At 43.6% G+C, this 23,856-nt stretch overlaps 1 protein-coding gene across 1 annotated transcript; it reads left to right on the plus strand.

The window, feature by feature from the left end:
- Positions 1-296: 296 nt before the first annotated feature.
- Positions 297-23,296, plus strand: IFT57 (intraflagellar transport 57). The gene is made up of 11 exons (XM_064143131.1): positions 297-499; positions 2,769-2,931; positions 8,408-8,526; positions 9,689-9,779; positions 11,906-11,974; positions 12,817-12,939; positions 15,526-15,597; positions 16,352-16,483; positions 18,364-18,426; positions 20,834-20,900; positions 22,831-23,296. The coding sequence occupies exons 1-11, from the start codon at positions 297-299 to the stop codon at positions 23,007-23,009; spliced, it is 1,281 nt and encodes a 426-aa protein (XP_063999201.1). The 3' UTR covers positions 23,010-23,296.
- The last annotated feature ends 560 nt before the right edge of the window (positions 23,297-23,856 follow it).

The raw sequence follows: 23,856 nt of genomic DNA on the forward strand, positions 1-23,856 counted from the left end.
GATCAAACTCGGTGTGCCCCGAGCAAGCAGGCGCAGCCAGCGGCGCCCCTGCGCAGTGCGGGCAGGCAGGGCGCTCCCCCGGCCACTCGATGCGCTCTGCGCCGCCGCTCCCGGCCGTGCCGCCGCGGAGCGCTGATTGGAGGCTAGCTCGCCATAACGCGCGCCATTGGTGGTTATGTACGGGGGCGGGCTCTCGGCGGCTCTGGAGCGTGTGATTGGGCAGGAGGAGGGATTTGGGGCCGCGGCGAGCGGTGATTGGCCGGCCGGTTGTCTTGGTTACGGGCGGCGGCTCCACAATGGCGGAGGAAGGGGCTGGGGGCAGCGGTGTGCGGCGCGGGGCGGCGGACCGGGACCGGGACGAGGAGGGACTGGCGGCGGAGCGGGGGCCGGGAGCTGCCTACCACATGTTCGTGCTGATGGAGGACCTGCTGGACAAGCTGAAGCTGCTGAACTACGAGGAGGAGGCGCTGCGGCGCCACAACATGCGGCCGCTCTCCAGGTGCCTCTCGCTCGCTCCACCGTGAGGCCGAGGAGGGTCCCGGGGAGGGCAGTGGCGATGGCTGCCGCCGGGGGGCCGCGTCGTAGGAAGTTTTCACTCGTGAGGGGCTACAGGGAGACCCGTCAGTCAGATACGTAGCGAGGCCATCAGAGAGGAGGCTCAGAGATTAGGGAAGGAAAGGTGGCTCTCAGGTTGCCAGGTACAGGAGTTAAGTCAAAAGAAGTCAACTTCATTGTTTCATAGGTTTATAGAATGGTTTCGGTTGCAGGGGACCTTAAAGATCATCTAGTTCCAACCCACCTGCCGTGGGCAGGGACACCTTCCACCAGAGCAGGTTGCTCAGGGCCTCGTCCAGCCTGCCCTTGAATACCTGCAGAGTGGGGGCATTCACGATGTTCCTGGGCAGCCTGTGCCAGTGCCTCATCACCCTCTAAAGAATTGCTTTCTAATATTCAATAACACCCATTTCTAATAGTCAATATTTCAGTTTCATAACTTCCACTATACTTTGGAAACCACCAAGAGAACAGGCTCCTCTAAAGGTTGAGTTATCATCACTAAACAGTCAGTTGAACTTCCCTGCTCCTAGTAGTTTACTGGAGTTGGATATTGCCATGCCAGTGTATCTGTGCAAAAAGAAAAAGCAGTCTACCTAATGCAGTGTCTGGTATCCAGGATAAGTATTTGTGATGTGCAAGAAAATGATCAGAGGATGGGACCTGCCATGTGAATAAAAGCTGGGGCAGGTGGCTTTCTTCAGCCTTGGCAAGGGAGGGGTTAGGGGAGACCTTATTACCATGCAACAATACATCAGGTGTGGCTACCAAGATGATGGAGACTCCCTTTTTACAAGGGGTCACATGGGAAGGACAAGAGGTAGTCAAAAAACTTACTGCTGGGGAGATTCCTGATTGAACTCCAGAATAAAATGTTTCCCCGTGAGAACAGTTAGAGATTGGACTCATTTCCCAAGAAAAGCAGTGGATTCCCCTACATTGGACAGTTTGAAGACTCAGCTTGGTGCTGAGCCAGCTCATGTCAGCTCTATTATAACCTAGAAAGGTTGGACCAGATGATCCTTGAGGTTCATTCCAGCCTGGCATTCTCTGATTCTTCACTGAGAGAGTCATTGGCTACTGGAATGGGCTACCTGGGGAGGTGGTGGAGTCACCATCCCTGGAGCTGTTCAAGGCAGGATTGGACGTGGCACTTTGTGCCATGGTCTAGCCTTGAGCTCTGTGGTAAAGGGTTGGACTTGATGATCCGTGAGGTCTCTTCCAACCTTGGTGATCCTGTGATACTGTATTTGTAATGGGGCTCAAATCTGTTGCTTTGTTGTTGTTGTTTTTTAATCTATTGCACATTATTTCATATATGGGATAGTTTTTTCTTAAAACATGGTGGGAAACAAGAAACTTGGGTAGTGGGACCAACGTCCACGTGCCCAAAAACCCTTCAACCCCCTCTGTCAGTTTCAAGCAGACTCTGCAGCAGCCATCACACGCTTAAGCTTTTCTATAAGCAACACTTTGGTAGGAGGTAAAAACGTTGTTAAAGGTTGTGCTCAGCTTATGGTATCATTCTCACTTTGACAGCAGTGTCCTTGCTATTATCAGTCAGAAGACATCTTGTGTCGCAACAGACCACAAAGTATGCCATTAGCAGAGGTCACCAAGAAGCTATTAGGAGGCTGGAACATTATGTGGAAAGACTGAGACAGTTATTTTTTTTTCAGTCTGGAAAAGAGCAGACTGAGGAGGGATCTCGTCAGCACTAATCAATATTTAAGGAGCAGGTGTCAGGAGGGTGGGACCAGTCTTTTTTCAGTGGTGCCCAGTCACAGGACAAGAGGTAAACAGGGACAAATATGAACATGAGAAGTTTCACCTAACCACGAGAAGGAATGTCTTTAATTTTAGGGTGGTGGAGCACTGAACAGGCTGCCTAGATATAGGTGGTTGAGTGTCTATCTCTGGAGACATTCCAAACCCACCTGGGCATGTTTATGTGTGACCTCTAGGTGACCCTGCCTTGGCAGGGAGGTTGGACTCAATGATCTCCAGAGGTCTCTTCCAACCACTACAGTCCTGTGTGATAGTGTGAAATGGGTAAGCTGCATGTAGAAGATTTAGCCTGATGTGGTTATGTGTGGAACTAGACATCTGGCCTTGGTTCATATGGGTCACTTACTGAGAAAGTCAGTTAAAGAAGATGCTTTCTAGCTTGTGCTGGCCTTAAAACTGACCTTTTTTTCCTCCTTTTTAAACAGGCACTACTTTGCACTGCCCACTAACCCCGGTGAGCAGTTCTTTATGTTTTGCACTCTTGCTGCCTGGATGATCACCAAAGCAGGACACCCTTTTGAGCAGCCCCAGGAATATGATGACCCCAATGCTGTGATATCAAATGTGCTGTCGGAATTGCGCTCCTTTGTAAGTGCTGACTGCGCTGTTTCCTTAAGTCTGTTTCAAGCTGGTGCATGACCCTCAGAAATAACAGTCATGCTATGCTTTGTCTCCTTTCTGATTATCTTCCCAAGGGCTGGATAGACTTCTCTATGAGTTTGTGCTATGTTAATTGGTTAATCAGAGGTTTATTCAGTCTGTGCCTGCTTGCTAAGATTTTGGCACTATAAAAATAGTGTTATTATATTCTCACTATTATTGTGATTCCACAGTCTCTGAAATTAAGTCATGCTGGAGGACTTTCTACAAGGGCTTGTTGTAGTGAGTGGTAATGGCTTTAAACTGGAAGAGGGTTGATTTAGATTGGATATTAGGAAGAAATTCTTTACAGTGAGAGTGGTGAGACACTGGAACAGGTTGCCCAGGAAGGTTGTGGAAACTGTTCTGCTCCCTGGAGGTGTTCAAGGCCAGGCTGAATGGGGCCTTGAGTAACCTGGTCTAGTGAGAGGTGTCACTACCTGTGGCAGGGCATTTGGGACTAGTTGATCTTTGTGGTTCCTTCTGAGCCGAGCCATCTGACTGTCCATTGATCTACAAGAAAGGAAGAAAGGAGGATCTGGGAAACTAGACCTGTCAGTCTGACCTTGGTACCAGAGAAGGTCATGGAGCAGGTCATCTCAAGCACCACAACACACCATGTAGGAGACAACCAGGGGATTAGGTCCAGTGAGTATGGGTTCATGAAGGGCAGGTCCCACCTGAAAAAACTGATTTATTTTTATGACAAGATGATCTGATTATCCGATGAGGAAAAGTCTGTGGATATTGTCTACCTAGACTTCCAAAAAGCCTTTGACACTTCCACACACAATTCTAGTGGACAAACTGCTCATGGCTTGGACGAGCACAGCTCTGCTGGTTAAAGCACTGGCTGGGAGAATAGGCCCAGGGAGTGGTGGTCAGTGGAGCTAAATCCAGCTGGTGGCTGGTCACAAGTGCTGTTCCTCAAGGCGAGCAACAAATGTTTAACATTTTTATTGATGACCTTGATGAAGACACAGAGTGTGTCATCAGTACATTCACAGATGGCACCAGTTAGGTGGTACTGTTGATTTGCACAGGGGTAGGGATGTTCTACAGAGAGACTTGGGTAAACTGGATCTGTGGGCCAACATTAACGGGATGAGTTTCAATAAGGCCAAACACCAAGCCCTGCACTTGGATCACAACCCCAAGCAGTGCTACAGGCTTGGGGAAATGTGTCTGAAAGCTGTCTGGCACAAAGGGACCTGGGTGTTCTGATCAACAACCATCTGAATATGAGCCAGCAGTGTGCCCAGGTTGCCCAGAAATCCAGTGGTGCCCTGGCTTGTATTAGAAATGCTAAGGAGTAGGGAGGTGATTGTCCCCTTGTACTCAGCTCTGGTGAGGCCATGCCTTGAGTATTCAGGTTTGGGCAACTCAATACAAGAGGGATGTGGAGGTGCTGGAGTGAGTGCAGAGGGCAAGGAAGCTGGGGAAGGGGCTGGAGAATAAATCTTATGAAGAGTGACTGAGGGAGCTGGGGATGGTTAGTTTGAAAAAGAGGAGGCTGAGGGGAGACCTCATTGCTGTCTACAGCTACCTGAAAGGACATAGTGGAGAGGTTGGTGCTGGTCACCTCTCACAGGTCAGTAGTGATAGAACAAGAGGGAATGACCTCAGGCTGCCACTGGGTAGGTTTAAACTGGCCATTACGAAACATTTTTTCAGAGCAAGAGTGGTCAGGATCTGGAGTGAGCTGCCCAGGGAGGTGGTTGAGTCACCAACCCTGGATGTGTTTAAAAGTTGTTTGGATGTGGTGCTTGGGGATATGGTTTAGAGGTGAACTTTGTAGAGTAGAGTTATTGGTTGGACTTGATGATCCCAAGGGTCTTTTCCAACATGAACGTTTCTGTGATCCTACAATTCTGTGATTCTTGTAGTGCCACATATGTTACTCATTTATGATAGTACAATCTTGTGATGGTTTGGATGTTAGGATGTTACCTCCCCCCCCACTCTTATGAAATCTCTCAGACTAGACTCAGCTGAGCTGGAAATTAAGAATGAAGCCATATTTGCAGCTTAGCACAATCTACAAACAGATCAGATATACACAAATATATGCAGCTATATACCGAGTTAAAGTAACACAGAAACAGAATACTCCTCCCAGAAACAGAGTCCCCAGGAGGGCTCCCTACCCAAACCCCCTTCCCCCTCCCTCTTTTCCTCCCTTCAGAAATAACCAGGTCAAACCATGTATATCTCACATGATAAATCTGGAGATCTGAGGTGAGATGTCAAAAAAAAGATGACAAAGAGGTTAGAGGAAAAAGGGGTTAGGTGGATTAAAGAGTTAAAGGCAGAGTCAGCCACAGAGACCAGACTGCCAGAAAGAAGGCACAGCCCAAAGTGAGAGCTGAGCAGTGTGTGAGAAGTGACCATCATGGCTGTATTTTGACTAGTTGCATTTTGCATTTCTCAGCAGAAAACTAAGGGACACAGATTACTGTTGACTTTTTTCTTTCTTTCTTCTCACAAGTAAGGATTTAATTTCTCTCAGTAAAAATTAGCCTCAAACCAGCACAAACCTACAAAGATTTTATCTGAAAAGTTGCCACAGGGCTTGTGATCCTACTCCTGTCCAAGTTAATGATCTCATTTGTCGTGAAGAATTGCATTTAGAATTGGGTTTTTTGGGGGAGAGGGTGGGGACAGTTGTTTTTGCTTTGTTTTCCTGTGGTGTGCTCATCATGTTGATGAATTTGCTTTCTGAGTGTGTGCTAGAGCCTGGCACTGGTTATGTTACATCAAACCTTATGCACTTGTACTGTTTGTAGTCTTTCTGGTGATGCTCATCACCTCAGGGGTATGAACTAGAGCTATCATGTGACTGTGCTGGATGCTGCCATATTATGATATGGTTACTCCACTAGTCACTTGGTTACATATAACCTCACTCAACTGACAGATGGAAAAACACTTTTTCATCCTCTGAGGGTTTAGAATGTCTTTGTCACACCAGCCTGCTTCCATTCTTGTGCCTCCTAAATGTGTGCCTGGTCTTGCCCAGAGTGATGCAGGTCCTTCCCAAGAATACCACTCGGAGATCTGCCTCAAGGCTGGATAATTATGAGTAACAGAATGTGTGGGAGAGTATGTACCTAGAACAGTGGTCATCTCTGATTTCATAGATTTATAGATTCATAGAATGGTTTGGGTTGGAAGGCACCTTAAAGATTGTCTAGTTCCAGTCTGCCACCATGGGCACTAGAACAGGTTGCCCAAGACCTCAGCAGACCTGCCCTTGAGCACCTCCAGAGAAGGAGCATCCACAGCCTCCCTCAGCAACCTGTTCCAGTGTCTCACCATCTTCACCGTACAGAGCTTCTTCCTAATGGCCTAAATCTCTCCTCCTCAATCTTCAATGCAATGCCCCTCATCCTGTCACTACAAGCCCTCATCTAAAGTCCCTCCCTGTCTTTCTTGTAAGCCCTTTTCAGGTACTAAAAGGCTGCTGTAAGGTCTTCTCCAGGCTGAGCAGCCTCAGCTCTCTCAGTCTGTCCTCACAGCAGAGGTGCTCCAGTCCTCTGATCACCTCTGTGGCCTGCTGTGGATCCATACCAACAGTTTCATGTTCTTCTTGTGCTGGGGACCCCACAGCTGTACACAGCACTCCAGATGGGGTCTGGCATTGGTCATTGACTGCAACTCTCCGAGTGTGGCCATCCAGCCAGTTCCTTATGTAGCCAGTAGGCCACCTCTCAACTCCATGCTTTCCCAGTTCAGAAATGTCATGTGGGACATGGAATTTCACCCCAGAACGAGTGCAAAATCCTGACAAGCTGATGAAATGTTTGGAGAAGTCTGTTGCCAGCCCAGAAGCTCCTGAGAGACAGAAATTGCTGTGATGTGCTGGGGTCTGGTCCATACCTATCAAGCCCTTCTTAGCACTTGGAATGCTCAGGGGCAAGAGGAGGTCTTTGGACCTACAGGCAGACTAGCAGGCCCTGTGGCTACTCAGACTCCAACAGCAGGCATGGCAGCTGCTTCAGAGAACCAGCCTGTGCCAGTATCAGCTGCTCCTGTACAGAAAAAGAAACTTAGAAGGAGAGCAACTCCTCTGGCAAAGGATGAGGATGGATAAAGATCATCGCAGGAACAAAAGGAAGAGCCAGGAATGTTCACTCATTCTTTATCTCTGGCTTGGGAAGATTACCAAGGATAAACAGTGGATGTAATGTTTAGCAGGCTCTGGCAATGTGAGAGAAGTCTCTCTTCTCTCCAAGCCTGTGTTTCAGCTGTGGAGGAGCTGTCTCAGGAGGTCCATCAACTCAAAGAGAACATGTCCTCTTCCACACCTGTGTTCGAGGAAGAGGATCTGGGAGGTATACACCATGACTTACACTGTGGTTTTTACTTGTGTGACCATGAGGAAGGCATGAGGAAGTGGGATGGAGAAACTACTTCAGTCCTAGCTGCTCAAGGATGTGAATTACAGGGAAATTCTCCCCCAAAGAATGCTGCCTCAGTTTCCAGTGAAAATCATCCAAAGAGGGCAGATGGAGTGATACTGCTTCTGATCTTCCTGAAGGGACTTCCAAAGCATCCTCACAAGATGCAAGTGATTCCTTTCAGGATTAGAGGGGCCCTGCCTCCAACCAGATGCAGGAGATGGACAACTGAGTTTATTGGATTGTATGCATCAAGACAGCCTGGCAGCGTGCTGAATCCACATATATAAAGCTTTAGTAGATACAGACACCCAGGGTACTCTGATGCCACCAAACATCTGTGTTTCTGGTGTGACAGGGATCCCAACAGCCAGCTGGATGTGTTCAAAGCTGAGCACCAGAACGCAGGCCACCGTTTGCTTTCACTTGGAGGGATGGAAGGAGTCACTGGAAATGGCTGCCCTAGGGGTCCAAACACAGCCCCACCATTTGGACTTGTCATGGACTGATCCAGACTGTACTGGAACAGGGTGAAGCTCCAAAGCATCTGCAATGAGAAGTCTTCTGTATAGTGCAAAGTGATCTCCTTTTGAGTGAGAATGAACAGGGAGTGATTCATGATCTATGTTGTGCGATGTGAATTGCTGCTGGGCACGATGTAGATGGTATAGAACAAGGGGTGGAGGATGTCATAGGTTTAGCCAACTGAATCTGCTGCTGAGTATTCAATACCAGGCTGATGACATCTCAACCCAGGTTGGGGTGGGGGTTTTTGTGTTAGCTTTCCCTCCCATCTGTGTGTGGGGCACTTGCTTGTGAAAGCAGACCATGTTAAACCAGCACAACTACAGAGTGCTGGGTAGAATTATATAGAATATAATCATACTCTTATTACATTGACTTTTAAAAAGTCTTCAGACACAATGGACACTTGGGTTTTAGTGTAAAAAAGTCTTATTCTCTTCCTGAGAGGGTACTTGGATTGATGGGTAGCCATTAGTAATCAGTATATCTCTTTATTTTAGGGAAGGCCTGTGGATTTTCCTCCCTCAAAATTAAAGGCAGGCTATGGAGAGCAAGTGTGCTATGTTCTGGATTGCTTAGCTGAGGAAGCCCTGAAATCTACTGGCTTTAGCTGGAAAAGGTATAGTACACTTTTAAACATCCTGCCTGTTTTCCACCAAGATGTAAAATGTCACTATAAAGACAAAGCATAGTAATAACTACAAATGTTCTACTTGATGTTTCATGAGATGCAGAATGCAGTGGAACCAATTAATTTTTTATGCAATTTCACACCATTTATTACCAGGAAGAGTTCATAGATTCATAGAATGATTTGGGTTGGAAGGGACCTTAAAGATCATCTAGTTACAACTCTCCTGACATGGTCAAGGACACTTTCCACTACACCAGGTTGCTCAAGGACTGAATGGATGAGTTTGGACCATCAATAGGTCATCAATAAAGTTTTGCTTGCTGATCTTTTTTCAGTCATTTCTTATGCATAACTGCTTGTTAATCTGACAGTTCAAATATTCAGTATCCTTTTAGATCCTAACTGGTTGCCCAGGGGGCTTGTGGTTGCCCCCTCCCTGGAGGTGTTCAAAGCCTGGATGGATGGGGCCTTGAGCAACCTGGTCTAGTGGGAGGTGTCCCTGTCCATGGCAGGAGTGTTGGAGATAGGTGATCTTTAAGGTCCCTTCCAACCAAACTATTTCATGAATCTATGAACAGCTAAATTATTGACCTCTTAATTTGGTGGCATGCACAGAGTGTGATCATGTTACAGGTGGGCAACAACAACTCTGATTAATCCAAAGGAAAATTTAGGAGAAATGAGATGACAGATCATTCCCAGTATATGAAGATTTCTTTAGAAGTGTTATTTATTTCATTCTTTCCCTCTGATGAGTTTTAAAATGAATATAGCAAAGTAATTTCTACTTTGGAAATACTTCCCTGTTACTTCAGTTTAGTACACTAATTCCACTTTGGGCTGAAAATCAGTCTGTAATGACTTGCACCTGAAGTGTAAGAAATTAGAGCAGAAGAGAAATTAAAATTGACTCCCCAGATGTAGTATGAATGTACTGCACTACTTCTCACAGTAACTCAGCCTTGCTTTTAAGACAGTCTCAACATAAGTAAAGGCTGAGTGTTCATTTTATTTAAGTACACTGTCTAGTCATATTCCACATTATCCATGCTTCTTTTGGGACGTTGTGTTTGCTTAGGAGCAATGTAAAGAGTTATTTCCAATTCCCTGTATTTCAAAGCTCTGCTGTTCTTTGAATTGATTTTAGGCCAGTTTATCCAACAGAAGAGCTAGAAGAAGAAGAAATAACAGAAGATGATGCAGAATTAACACTGAGTAAACTGGAAGAAGACATTGCAGTAGGTTTACCTGTCTGGTTTTGATTATATTAATATTGGTCAGCTATGAGAAAATGTTCACTTGCTGCTCATTTGTTTGAGTTTTCAGAAGCCTTTTCTATTAGCTGTTCAGTCACCCTGCATCTCTATTCTTGCATCATCAACTTCTCTGCAGAGTTTTGTTTTTCCTTTTAGATAAGGTTGTTAACTCTTTGGGCCAGAGTGTATCTTCTTATGTGCATTTATAGTACCAATATAACACCAATTCATTTGTAAACAACCTGAGATCTCTTTCTTTAATAGTCACAGAATCCTGTCATGGTGGGGGTTGGAAGGGACCTCTGGAGACATCCAGTCCAGCCTCCCAGGTAGAGCAGAGTCACCCATAGCAGATTGCTTAGGATCACAATGTCCTTGTGGGTTTGGAATCTCTCCAGAGGAGACTCCACAACTTCTTTGGGCAGCCTATTCCGGGACTCCAGCACCCTTACAGCAATTAAGTTTCTCCTCATGTTCAGTTGGAACCTCCTGGGTTCCGGTTTGTGCCTGTTACCCCTTGTCATTGGACAGAAGAGCCTGGTCCCATCCACTTGCCCCCCACCCTTTAGCTCTTGCCAGATGTTAAGAAGATCCTTTCTCAGGCTGTTCTCCAGGCTAAACAGCCCCATGCCTCTCAGCCTTTCTTCCTCAGAGAGATGCTCCAGGCCCCTCAGCATCTTTGTAGCCTCTGCTGAGCACTCTCCAGTAGTTCCTTGTCCTTGAACTGGGGAGCCCAGAACTGGACCAAATTACTCCGGATGCAGCCTCAGCAGAATAGAGAGGGAGGAAAACTTCCTTGACCTGCTTGCCACACTCTTAATGTACCCATGGAGACCATTTTCCTTCTTGGCTGTGAGCACACATTGCTGGCCATTAACTTGTAGTTAAAGTGCAGTGGAATCTAACCATACTTTTTATAGCCCCTAATGGTTCTACAGGAATTAATTATATGTTGTAATTTTTTCCCTAGTCCATGGTTTCTGCCAATATATCGACACGTCCTGGGTGTATTTGCTCTATCTGGAATTGAATTTAGCAGTATTTCCAGTAGTTAAATGCTAATGGTGAGGTTTATTGATTCCTCTTCTGCCTTTGATTCTGGAATAAAATTTGAGGCTGAGGGACAAGCCTAGTTCTGTAAATGCTGGGGAATTGGGCAGTGAGCAGCAGCCAGTAAGGCTGGGTGTATGCAGCTTGGTTCCTCAGTTCTCATAGCTAATTGTGTTGTTGTGGTAGTGTTGTGGTATTTTCTTCTAATAGAATAAATGTATGTTTGTGCATTTAGCATGAGGTAGTCCCAATCTAATCACTATTTATTTCTTGGAACTATTCAGAGAACTAGGGGCCAAACATGCCAGAAGAAAATAAAGTGGTCCCTGTTATTAGAAACTAGGCAAGGCAAAGGAGTAAGCACTGAGTCTTGTAGGGCTCTACTGTAAGACCTGTGTTGCAGCTTTCATGGTTTGTCTGGAAAGAAGGTGGGTGATGAAATTTGACCTTGGTGGAGAAGATGGGTAACAGAAGTTGTACAAGAAAGCTTAGGAGGGACTTTATACTACAGCTTGTAGTAATAGGAGAAGGGGGAAATGGGTTTGAGCTGGAAGAGAGTAGATTTAGTCTGGGTATTTAGGAAGAAATTCTTGACAGTGAGGTTGGTGAGACACTGGAACAGGTTGCCCAGGGAGGTTGTGGATGCCCCTTCCCTGGAGGTGTTCAAGGCCAGGTTTGATGGGACCTTGAGCAAGTTGGTCTAGTGGAAGATGTTCCTGCTCATGGCAGGGGGGCTGGAACTAGATAATCTTGAAGGTCCCTTCTAACCCAACCCATTTTATGACAGTGTCACCAAGGTTGGAAGAGACCTCATAGATCATCAAGTCCAACCCTTTACCACAGAGCTCAAGGCTAGACCATGGCACCAAGTGCCACGTCCAATCCTGCCTTGAACAGGATTTTTTTATGATTCTATGAATCTATTACCACAAACTCTGCATATCTTCTTTTGTTCAGAAATATGGAATTTAGTACTTCTTGTTCTGTACTGCAAAATGAAATTCTGGAGAAGGATTGTGCAAGGCTTACTGATGTCTGTCTTTGCAACTTTCCTTCAGGAAGAAGAGTCAGACAATGAAGAAAACTTTATTGACCTGAATATTCTAAAGGCACAAACGTACAGATCAGTAAGTCGTTACTGAGTGGTCTTCTCGTGAGAGCTGTTTGCACCTGGAGCAGCAGTTCATTTCTGTGGGATTCAAATCTGAAAAGCCTCCAATCCAATTAAATTGAATCAGCTTGTTTTGAAAATGTGCAGCCAGATTCTCAGCTGATACAACTGTGGGGGTGCTGGAAACACTTGCAAGAAATATTTGCAGAGGCTTTTAAGGAAACATAGTGTTAATTTATTGAATATTCTAATTCTCCCCTGCTGTATCTGGAATATATTATAATTTAGGGTAGATTTAGTCAAGATATTAGGAAGAAATTCTCTCCAGTGAGGGAAACCTCCATTCTTCCTTGGGACTAGGGTAAGGTTGAGAGGGGTGGGAGAAGGTAGAAGGGCGGTTGGGAGCCCCTCCTGGGGACTCAGGTTTCTGGGAGGGGAGTTGTGTTTCTGTATTACCTTTTACCTTGTCTATTTCTGTCTATAACTGTATCTACTGTAAATATCTGCTTGTCTATTGTGCCAGCTGTAAATATAAGCTTCATTCATATTTCCAGAGCTGGCTGAGTCTAGTCTGAGTGATTTCCAAGTGTGGGGGGACCAGTAACACCCAAACCATCACAACATTGCATTGTTTTCAATTTTAAATAGGATAAGAAGATACATTTATTTGAATACCTAATATTTTTAACTGCAGTGGAAGTCATTGAAGACATGACATGACTGTTACATGTGTAATCTACACCATTCTGGATATAAATATAGCACTGCCAGCTGTTGTAACATGATTTCTAACAGTTTACACTCTGCATACTGCATAGTGATTGTATTTTATAGATGAACCTTGTGATTTTTGGACAGGACATGAATGACATAGCAAAGCAAGAAGAGATTTTACAGTCCACAACAGACACAGCAGAGTGGAATCTGGAAGTGGAACGTGTGCTTCCACAGCTGAAAGTTACAGTCAGAACTGACAATAAGGTGTGTAAGACTGGATTTACATTGTACATATGCTGAAGGAAGTGTCATTTCAGTCACTGGTGTTTATTTTCCATTTAAAAGTTATTATTTTCCATTTAAAAGTTATTTTATTTTCCATTTAAAAGTTATTTTTTTCATTTAAAAGTTATTTTTTTCCATTTAAATTTTTTCCATTTAAAAGTTTTTTTTTCATTTAAAAGTTATTTTTTTCCATTTAATTTTTTTCCATTTAAAAGTTATTTTATTTTCCATCTTAAAGTTTTTTTTCCCATTTAAAAGTTATTTTATTTTCCATTTAAAAGGTTTTTTTTTTCCATTTAAAGGTTATTTTCCTCTTTTGTTATGCCAAGAATTATTGTCAATAATGAGCACTCCAGTGCTATTTGTGTGAACTTACTTTGACCCTAGAAGCAATGATTTTCAGTAGGGCTTTTTTTTTTTCCCCCAATGTTGTCATAGATTCATAAAATGGTCTGGGTTGAGTGGGACCTAAAGATCATCTAGTTCCAACACCTCTGCCATGGGCAGGAACACCTTCCACTAGGCCAGGTTGCTCAAGGTCCTGTATAAGAATAATTTTCTTTTGCTACTCCCTGGGCACATTATTTCTGTGTGTTTGTTTCCATAAATTTCTTTGGTGGAAACTACTGAAATTGTTCCAGTCTATTCACAGTTGCTCCTCTCCAGCCCCCAGCTCCCTGCATGTTAGTGTTTCTGAGCTGTTTCTTGCCTCCTTTAGAGTTTGTATCACAGTATCACAGTATCACAGTATCACCAAGGTTGGAAGAGACCTCACAGATCATCAAGTCCAACCCTTTACCACAGTGCCCAAGGCTAGACCATGGCACCAAGTGCCACATCCAACCTTGCCTTGAACTGCCCCAGGGACGACGACTCCACCACCTCCCCAGGCAGCCCATTCCAGTGCCCAATGACTCTCTCAGTGAAGAACTTTCTCCTCACCTCCAGCCTAAATTTCCCCTGGCGCAGCCTGAGGCTGTGTCCTCTTGTTCTGGAGCTGGCCACCTGAGAGAAGAGAGCAACCTCCTCCTGGCCACAACCACCCTTCAGGTAGTTGTAGACAGCAATAAGGTCACCCCTGAGCCTCCTCTTCTCCAGGCTAACCAATCCCAGCTCCCTAAGCCTCTCCTCGTAGGGCTGTGCTCGAGGCCTCTCCCCAGCCTTGTCGCCCTTCTCTGGACACGCTCAAGCATCTCAGTGTCCTTCCTAAACTGGGGGGCCCAGAACTGAACGCAGTACTCGAGGTGTGGTCTGACCAGTGCAGAGTACAGGGGCAGAATGACCTCCCTGCTCCTGCTGACCACACATTGTCTGACACCTCTGTGTCTCTGTAGGCTTTTTCCCCTCTCCCTTTTCCGTACCATCCCATTTTGGCGAAGTCGTGGGTCAGATAATTGTAGTGATAAGTGTAGTTCTTCCACTCCACGTGCCCTTATCCAATAGTGCTTGCTTCTTCTTACTGCCTCCATTATTGTCTGTCAGTCAGGTTTGTGCCTCTCTGTGTTCTGCTTGCAATCCTTTTTGTGAAGACTCTTGATCAGAGAATCTTACTGAAGCAACCTTTCAACTTCAAAGTATAGAGAACCTGTTTTACAAGAAAGTCTCCTAAGGTTTGATTTTTAGGTGATGAAGATTTATTAATGTGACTCTTTTTAAAATCACCTAGACCAGTACAATGCCAAAAGCTTGAAAATGGTTAAAATATTTGTTAGCATGTTCAGAAACTTGATCCTGAAGTAGCATTAATTTTGCAGCGATGCTGTTCTGCTTCATTTTGAACTCAGAGTTTGTCTGCAGCTGGTCTGGGAGATGTAAAATGAAAAAACTTGTGATAAAGCTTAGCAACTGGAATTGATTTCTGAGTAAAAGATACATACTTAGCAAGTTAAACCAGCACTTTTTCTCTTCCCACATAGAATCATAGGCAAAGTCCTCTAAGATAATCAAGTCCAGCCTTTACCCAACACCTCTGTGACCATTAGACCATGTCCCAAAGTGCCACACTCTAGTGTGTTTTGAGCACTAGAGACCATCTATGTTTTCTGTCCTAATCAAAAATCAGTCTGTGCATTTCTTCTCTTCCATTTCTTTCTGTTCTCCTGATAACAGTAAGGGCTAAGTAGAAAGGGAAGATCTGATAGTCTGGAACTGGTAAGTGTTGGGCATTTGAAACACCAATGAGCTATACCTAGTGCAGCTATAATCAATATTTTCAGTATTTGTGCTCAGAGTTTTTTCTAGCAGAAATAGTTCCATGAAGACAGCCTTTAAATCTCTAAAGTCTCTAACAGTCCCATCAAGCAGACTCTAAAAAGCACAGCTACTGTGTGGTATCAGTGAGGATGTCAGGGCTTGTTTATGGATCTGAGCATGACATGTGACATTTAGGAGGTTTATAAATTGAGTCACATTAAGCAAGTGCCTCTGGATATGAGCATGGCAATGGCAGAATGATACACAGCAATAGCAGAAAAGAGGACAGCCCCAGTCTTGCTACTGGCCTTTGTTTAGTAATAAGAGGAAAGACAAAAGTTCTACTTACCTCTGTTTTACTTACCTTTTTAGGATTGGAGGATTCATGTAGATCAGATGCATCAGCATAAGGATGGAATTGAATCTTCTTTGAATGAAACTAGGGTATGTCTTGTATGAGCAGAGTATTTCACTCACCTATCAGCATTTTCATTTACTCTTTGATTTTAGAAACTATTTTATTTTCTTCATTTTATTGATAAAACTAAAAAGGGAAACTTGTGATAGGGATGATTAGGGACAGTGAGACTGGCAAAATATCTTGTGATAAAGAGATGGGTAAAATACCTTGAGATAAAGAGTGTGCAAATGAAGGCTAACAGGGTTCATTCACCATAAGCTATTATGTGAATTATCATAAGTACATCCTGACTGCAGGGAGCAAACTAGAATAATAAAATACACAAAATACCCCCCCCCAAATACAACAGTACAGTCTGAAAATAGGTGCTGTTATGAACCTCAAATTCATGTCAAATACTGGGGTTACAGTAAATTACCAACACAGACATTTGTAACTAATTGAGGGGAGGAGAATGATTTGTAGACTCATAAAATGGTTTGGGTTGAAAGGGACCTTAAAGATCATCTAGTTCCAATCCCCCTGCCATGGGCAGACACCTTCCACTAGACCAGGTTGCTGAAGGCTTCCATATAATGGAAGAAATAACAGTGGAAATAAGTGGTTTGGACATGGGCAAACACATAAGGAATCCTTTTTTTTTGTTGGTTAAATGTAGCTTTTCTGTACTGTTTCTCTCACTTAGAGATTTCTGTCCCCTTTCTTAATTCCAACACCATTTTAATACTGTTTGCATACTATCTGTATGCTGTCAAATTACAGAATGTGATTTTCTAGGGTTACCTTGACAAACTCCACAATGAAATCAGCAAAACATTGGAAAAGATCAACAGCAGGGAGAAGTACATCAACAATCAGCTGGAGCACTTGGTCCAAGAGTACCGTTCAGCACAAGCGTTGCTGAGTGAGGTAATGAACTTCTGGTGTTGCCTTCTCTAGTATTAATTGGATATGAAGTGAAGATAAAGGCAAAGTAGACTTTAAAGAGTTCATAGAATGGTTTTGGTTGCAAGGGACCTTAAAGACCATCTCGTTCCAACCCCTCTGCCATGGCCAGTGGCACCTTCCACTAAGACCAGGTTGCTCGAAGCCTCCTCTAACCTGGCCTTGAAAACCTCCAGGGAGGGAGTATCCACAGCCTCTCTGAGTAACCTGTTCCAATGTCTCACCACTCTCACTGTCAAGAAATTTCTTCCTAATATCCAGTCTAAATCTACCCTTTGTGAATTCTGTCATTGCATATAAAGCAGAGGAAATGTTGACTGGGTGTCAAATTATATAGTTCTCAAGCTAAGCTAGCAACTTTTATACAACTATTCCACAGGGGAAAGTAAATGGGGGTTTTGCCTGATTATTATGCAAATTCATTGCCAATCTTCAACAGCTAGTAAATTGCTAGTTCTGCTCTCCCTGTGAATTTCACACATCTGTGGTGAGTGGAAAACTACAGTCTTATTCCAGCATTCATCTCTTGTATTGATCACTCCTGCTAATGTGCACAAAGCACTGTGATTACTTTCCTACTTCTTTTAGTTTTTATGCCAGCAGAGTGCTGTTTGAGAAGCTTTTTGATCACAGAATCACAGAGTTGTTTTGGTGGTAAAGACCTCTAATCTCATCAACTGTCGACATCACCATGGCAAAGGAAACATGTCCCAAAGTGCTATGTCCATGTGCTTCTTGAAGACTTTCAGGAATGGTGACTCCAGCACCTCCCTGGGCAGCCTGTTCCAATGCCTGACCACTCTTGCAGGAACAAGATTTTTCCTAAGATCCAAACCTAAACCTCCCTGGCACAACCCCAGGCTGTTTCCTCTTGTTCTACCACCTGATAATAGGGAGAAGAGACACACCTCCACCTCACTCCAACCTTCTTTCAGGGAGTTGTAGAGAGCAGTGAGGTCTCCCCTCAGTCTCCTCTTCTCCAGACTAAACAACTCCAGTTCCTGTTCTCCATGCTTCTCACCAGCTTGGTTGTCTTTCTCTGGACACCTCAATGTTCTTGTTGGAGTCTTCACTCCAACTCCCCAACTGGACCCCACACTGGAAGTGTGGCCTCACCAGTGCCCAGTAAAGGGACACAATCGCTTTCCTACTCCTGCTGGCCACACTAATCCTGATCCAGGCTGGGAGGCTGTTGGCCTTCTTGGCCACCTGAGCAATCTGCTGGCTCACATTCAGCTGCTGTCAACCAGCACCCCCATGTCTTTTTCTGCCAGGCAACTTACCTGCCCTAAGCCTGACGCATTCATGGCACTGTTGTGCTCCAAGAACACGATCTCCTAGTTAGGAGACCTATATAATCTACCATTTGACAAGCTCTTGGCTTTGTGACTATGACATTAAAACAAGGCTAACAGGATTGACTTCTCTGCTTTCTGTTTACTTTAGTGTAAGGAAACTTCAAAACAGTAATTTGCTGTTGATGAAGGGAAAATTCTGGGTTTCAGGATTCAATTCTGTGCCTTCTGGCAAGGTTTGGTGATGCTTATTTCCTCGTATAAACTTCCTCACTTTTATTTCCTCATGTAAATGATTAGCAAACATGCTTTTTATTGCCAATGTATTAATTGTTTTCCAACTGTATTAATTTATTAAATAATAGGCATTACATGGGCTGATGTTTCAAACCTGTCCTCATACGTGTAGTGCTGTAAATACCATTGGGATTTTGTGGGAAAGTGTCTGGAATTGTGATGAACAAGAGCAAGTTCTGATGTTCTTCCTGAGCTATGTGCACATAATCTCTTCACCTTAGTCATTACAACAAAAAAACTCTTTCTTTCCAGGCCAAAGACAAGTACCAAGAGGGAAGTGGAGGAGTAACTGAAAGGATTAAAGTGCTTTCTGAGGTAAAACACATCTTCACATATTTTCTTTTTCTGATTTTAAATTAATCTCTATGGAGCTGGCATTTAGTGTTTGCAGTTGTATGAGCCCAGTTCTTAATGCTTTGTTTTCATGTTAAAGATTAATCTGCTTAGTGGGTGCTCTCTAGTCCAGTCAGTAATTTTTGAACCTAGACTGTGATTGATTATTTCTTTTTAACTGGTGAAGCTGGGCAAATGATTGCAAGCTCTTCAATTCCCCAGTTTATCAAAGAGAATAAATGTTCTGTATTTAATAACCTGTATCCTGGAATTGTTGAGGATTAGTCAAGTCATGTCCATAAATTCTTGGAATGAGAAAAGCTCAATATTTAATTAAAATTAACAATTCGGGGGGGGGGGGGGGGGGGGGGAGCTATATTCGACTAATTAGTAACATTTCCATGCTAGACAAATTACCTAAAGTTGGTTTTCTGTGATGGTGTTTTTTGTTTTAAATCAGAGAGATACAAAGAAAAATATCCCCTGACTCCTAACTGCCTCAACATAGAATCATAGAATCAACCAGGTTGGAAGAGACCTCCAAGATCATCCAGTCCAACCTAGCACCCAGCCCTAGCCAGTCAAATAGACCATGGCACTAAGTGCCTCAGCCAGGCTTTGCTTGAACACCTCCAGGGATGGTGACTCTACCACCTCCCTGGGCAGCCCATTCCAATGCCAGTCACTCTCTGTGAAGAGCTTCCTCCTAACATCCAGCCTATACTTCCCCTGGCACTACTTGAGACTGTGTCCCCTTGTTCTGTTGCTGGTTGTCTGGGAGAAGAGACCAACCCCCACCTGACTACAACCTCCCTTCAGGTAGTTGCAGACAGCAATGAGGCCACCCCTGAGCTTCCTCTTCTCCAGGCTGAACAACCCCAGGTCCCTCAGCCTCTCTGTGTTTCCTGGCATTTTAAATCCCCTGACTGCTTCAGCATGTTGAGTGTTTTGTGGCATTTTATTTAGAATTACTGCTTGATTTCCAGGCCTTTACCCAATTCAGAAATTAAGTTTTGTAATGGCTTTGTTCTTTGGGTTTGAAAGGTTTGCTTCACTTACTAGACCACATGCTGGAAAAATCATATTAAAAATCATATAAACATATAAAAAGATCAAATACTGGAAACTGCAAAACTAGTTTGAGATGGTTTAGAATAGCATAGTTCAGCTGGAAGGGATCTCCAATGAGAATCTAGTCCAGCAATTCAAGGAGAGCTTTCCAGCTGAGTGTATGGATTCTGCAGAATAAAAGCTTCTTTCTATTCCATTCTCAAAAAAAGTAAGTTTGAAAAGCAGAATACTTCATGATGACTTCAGATTTATAATGTGGCTACTATAGGTATGCAAGAACAGTGCAGAAATGCTTCTTTTCTATTACTGAAAGGGCTTGCTGAAGCCTTAATGAAGAGCCTTTTTTATATTGTAGAGATACTGAATATACTGTAACTTAGACTCATAGAATCAACCAGGTTGGAAGAGACCTCCAAGAGCATCCAGTCCAACCTAGCACCCAGCCCTATCCAGTCAACTAGACCATGGCACTAAGTGCCTCAGCCAGTCTCCTCTTGAACACCCCCAGGGACGGTGCCTGCACCACCTCCCTGGGCATCCCATTCCAATGCCAATCACTCTCTCTGGGAAGAACTTCCTTCTAACATGCAGCCTATACTTTCCCCAGCACAACTTGAGACTGTGTCCCCTTGTGTTTTCTTTGCTGTCTACAAAGGCAGACTGGTCAGTAGAGATTCAGTGCTGAAATGCACTTTTATTCTTAATCTCTGAATTCCTGCTGTTTCCTGCTGAAGTCTTGACACTTCCAGGAGGGCAGCAGGCATGGAGAGGCATGTTTTTCAGGGGCTTGTAGTGATATGATGAGAGGGAATGGATTGAAGCTAGAAGAGGGGAGATTTTGAGTGGATATTAAGAAGAAATTCTTGACAGTGAGGGTGTTGAGACACTGAAACGAGTGGCCCAGAGAGGTTGGGCCCCTTCCCTGGAGGTGTTCAAGGCCAGGTTGGACGAGACCTTGAGCAGCCTGTCCTAGTGATGCACAGAGCCTCTGTAACACCATGGTGTTTCACAGAATCATAGAATTGTCAGGGCTGGAGAGGACCCCAAGGACCATCTCAACCTCCATGTCATTTTACAGGAGATTATCTAAGTATTTTTTTTCTTGATGTTTGAAAAGTTCCTCCTTATGCACAACTATAACAGATTGGTTCCTTTTTTTAACTAATGCAGCTGGCCAGCAGAGATTGGTTCAGTTTGGTTCATTTTTTTAGCTAATGCTGTTATTCAGGAGAGATTTTTGGTTGGTTGGTTGGTTTTCTCTTTCAATTTGGCATTCATCTGGTTTAAACAAAAAAAAATCTCTCTTTTATTTTTTAAGATTACAGAAGTATTAGAGAGGGTAAAGCAGGAAACAGAAGAGAAAGGAAGCAGCATGACTGATGGTGGTGAGTATGTTTTTTGCCTCAAACAAAACACCTGTTTTCCCCCTGACAAGTAGATGATTTGTTCTTTATTAGAAGAAGACCAGAATGAGTAACTAGTTGAAAATAACAGTATTAAGATTTTTAAAGGTATCTAGGAAAATCAGGAGTCTAAACTGCTTTGAAAAAGATATCTGCAGAAGGTAGGGATTCAGAATTTCCTCCTTGGTGTACAGGGTTAACCCTCCAGGAGGAGTGACCTTGAACCTGACCCTAGGTGGTCTTGACCCCTCCCCAGGGGTGGTTCTGAACACCAGCAGGTGATTCATGGTTAGCCCACTCCCCCTTCCTGGTTAAAGGTCTATAAAAGCAGGAGGACTTCCTGTTCTCTGTCTCTCTCTGTGCTCCCTGCTTACCAGCATCACCATCCTGTTCCTGGTTCTCTTTGTTTCACCACGTGGCCATCACCCACGAGGCAGGCAAACCTCTTACCATCAAAATCTGGTTGTATTTACACATTCTGTATTTGCTTTCCCTTCCCTATACCTTTGTAACTTCCCTACCTCAGATACCTTTTTAATTTAACATTAAATTTTCCTTCTAACTTCCAAGTCAGAGTGAGATTATTTGTTTGGGAGTGCTTACCACTTTGCCACTCTCTACATCTAATTCCATTCTTTTGGGGAAGAGGGAAGGGCACTCTAAAAAGTTGTTGGTGGTTCTATCAAATATATTTGAGTCTCTGGGAATTTAAATTAGAACTGAGACACCTTGGGTAGATTATTTGTGAATTTCTTCAAAGAATTGTGTATTTCTTTCAAAGAAAGATTAAAAAAGGGGGGGGGGGGGGCAGTTGCCTCAAGCCCTTTAAAGGAGGCTGATTTTTTGAATGATTGGCAGCATTATTATTGGCAGTAGCTGTTAGATTCCCCAACTAAGGCTGGCTGGAGTCAGTAAGAAAATTGATTTTAGTGTTTTGATGTCTGGACATCTTTAATATTTCACTTTTCATATCTCTTTAAATTTGTCTCATAAATTGAGATTTTTTTTCCTGGTAAATGAATCCTTTTGCAAACCTAGAAGGAGTAGGAATGCAGAAATAAATTGGTGCATGTTACAGCAGGGCTAAATATGCAAGCTGCATCCACATTTAGCTGTATCCATCTTCAGCTCTACCCATGCCAGCTAATTTTCTTAAGGAGTTGTAAGTTTTGAGGGTCACAGAGCACTAGAACAGGCTCCACAGAGAGACTGTGCAGTTTCCTTCTATGGAGACTTTCAATGCCTATCTGGATGTGTTCCTCTGTGATCTGTGTTAGATAGTATTGTCCTGCTCTGGCAGGGGGGTTGGACTCTATACTTTGGGTCCCTTCCAACTCCTAACATCCTGTGATTCTGTGATCCTGTGACGTGTTATTGCTTAAAGAACTTTTGTGCATCCTTGCTTTGTCTTTGAAGAAGCTACTTGCTTCCCTTGCAACATCTGTTGTGTATTGTGGCATGGCCAAGGGCCAGGATAAAGTCTAGAAGCCAGAATTAAAAAGAGCAGTATCTTAAGGGTGGTATTAGTGGAAACTGAGGGACTAGACATAAAGTATGGAGGACAAAACAGGTTTTCACAGATAAAATGACATCCTGCTGGAGGTGTTTTCTACCAAACCCCAGGTCAGGTACTGGAATGAAGCTTTAAGATGAAAAAAAATAGATCATTGACAAACCTATCTTAATGTTGATACAGATCTTGGGTGTCAAGAAGACAGCTAAATTGTTGTCGCTCCTTTCTTTCTATGAAGCATCTTGCATACTGAAAAGGATGTATCAGTACAATCAGGTCTTCAGAGTAGAACCTCCTTTTGTTCCTTCAACCCCTCAACTTTAAGGAGTGGATTTTAAAAGCAATGCTTTTGTGCTAAGCAGATGACACAGTTGCACTGTTTCTCTTTCGCTTGAACAGCTCCTCTCGTGAAGATTAAACAGGCCCTAACAAAGCTGAAGCAAGAAACTATTCAGATGGACATCCAGATTGGAGTCATAGAACACACATTACTCCAGTCAAAGCTGAAGGAGAAATCCAATATGACAAGAGATATGCATGCAGCAACCATTCCAGAAACCATAATAGGTGCCTATTAAAATTGTTTACAGCTCACTTGGTTTGCCCAAAATGTACTCTTCTACCATTTCCTTTTTTCTTGGTTTATAGGTTTGCTTTTGTTGGGTTTTGTGTAGTATTGAGGGGAGGAAAAGACTGTTTTGGGGTTTTGGTTTTTAGCAAGATGCTTGTCATGCACTTCTAAGGAAGTAACAGGAATGCTTAGGACTCAGCATAGAGCCATGGTTAGTTTTTTGATACAAACATTTACTGCAGATCTCTTCCAAACATGTTAATAAATTCTTATTAATGATCTTCTACTTAATAATTCTTATGAAAATCTCCATTTCATTGGAGAATGTTATGCAGTGTGAAAGTCCAGAGGATGATACTCCAGGGAGGTGGTGGAGGCACTGTCCCTGGAGGTGTTCAAGCAAAGCCTGGATGAGGCACTTAGTGCCATGGTCTAGTTGACTGGATAGGGCTGGGTGCTAGGGTGGACTGGATGAGCTTGGAGGTCTCTTCCAACCTGGTTGTTTCTATGATTCTATGATACTGACAGCCTTTAACTTGAGATTCAAATAGAATTCCTTGCAAAGGACACGAAAGGAGTTTAAAATTAAATTTTATTGCCTTTTCTATACATTTAGTATAAAGTCTTTAATTGATGATACTGAAATAATATAACATTACTCTTTCTGAAAAACTGGGTCAAAACAGCTGCAAGTAAATCATTACTTTGAATTGAAGTTTAAGAATTAAGCAACAAATTAATGTTTCAATAGCACTGGCATGGTCCCAGGGCAGCCAGTTTGTGAGTGGACAGCCAGACTATTCCTTACTTATTTGTTGTTGTTGATTGTTTCTCTAGACAGACTGGTATGGATG

This window comes from Pogoniulus pusillus, chromosome 5 (genome assembly GCF_015220805.1).
Source record: "Pogoniulus pusillus isolate bPogPus1 chromosome 5, bPogPus1.pri, whole genome shotgun sequence".
In the NCBI taxonomy this organism is placed as follows: Eukaryota; Metazoa; Chordata; class Aves; order Piciformes; family Lybiidae; genus Pogoniulus; species Pogoniulus pusillus.

What these genes read in the sequence shown, in the direction of transcription:
- IFT57 (XM_064143131.1), top strand. Translation starts at nt 297, where the DNA reads ATGGCGGAGGAAGGGGCTGGGGGCAGCGGTGTGCGGCGCGGGGCGGCG. An exon ending in TGTCGGAATTGCGCTCCTTT is followed by an intron (nt 2,932 to 8,407) that starts GTAAGTGCTGAC and finishes TCTTTATTTTAG; the next exon opens with GGAAGGCCTGTGGATTTTCC. An exon ending in CAGTCAGAACTGACAATAAG is followed by an intron (nt 12,940 to 15,525) that starts GTGTGTAAGACT and finishes TTACCTTTTTAG; the next exon opens with GATTGGAGGATTCATGTAGA.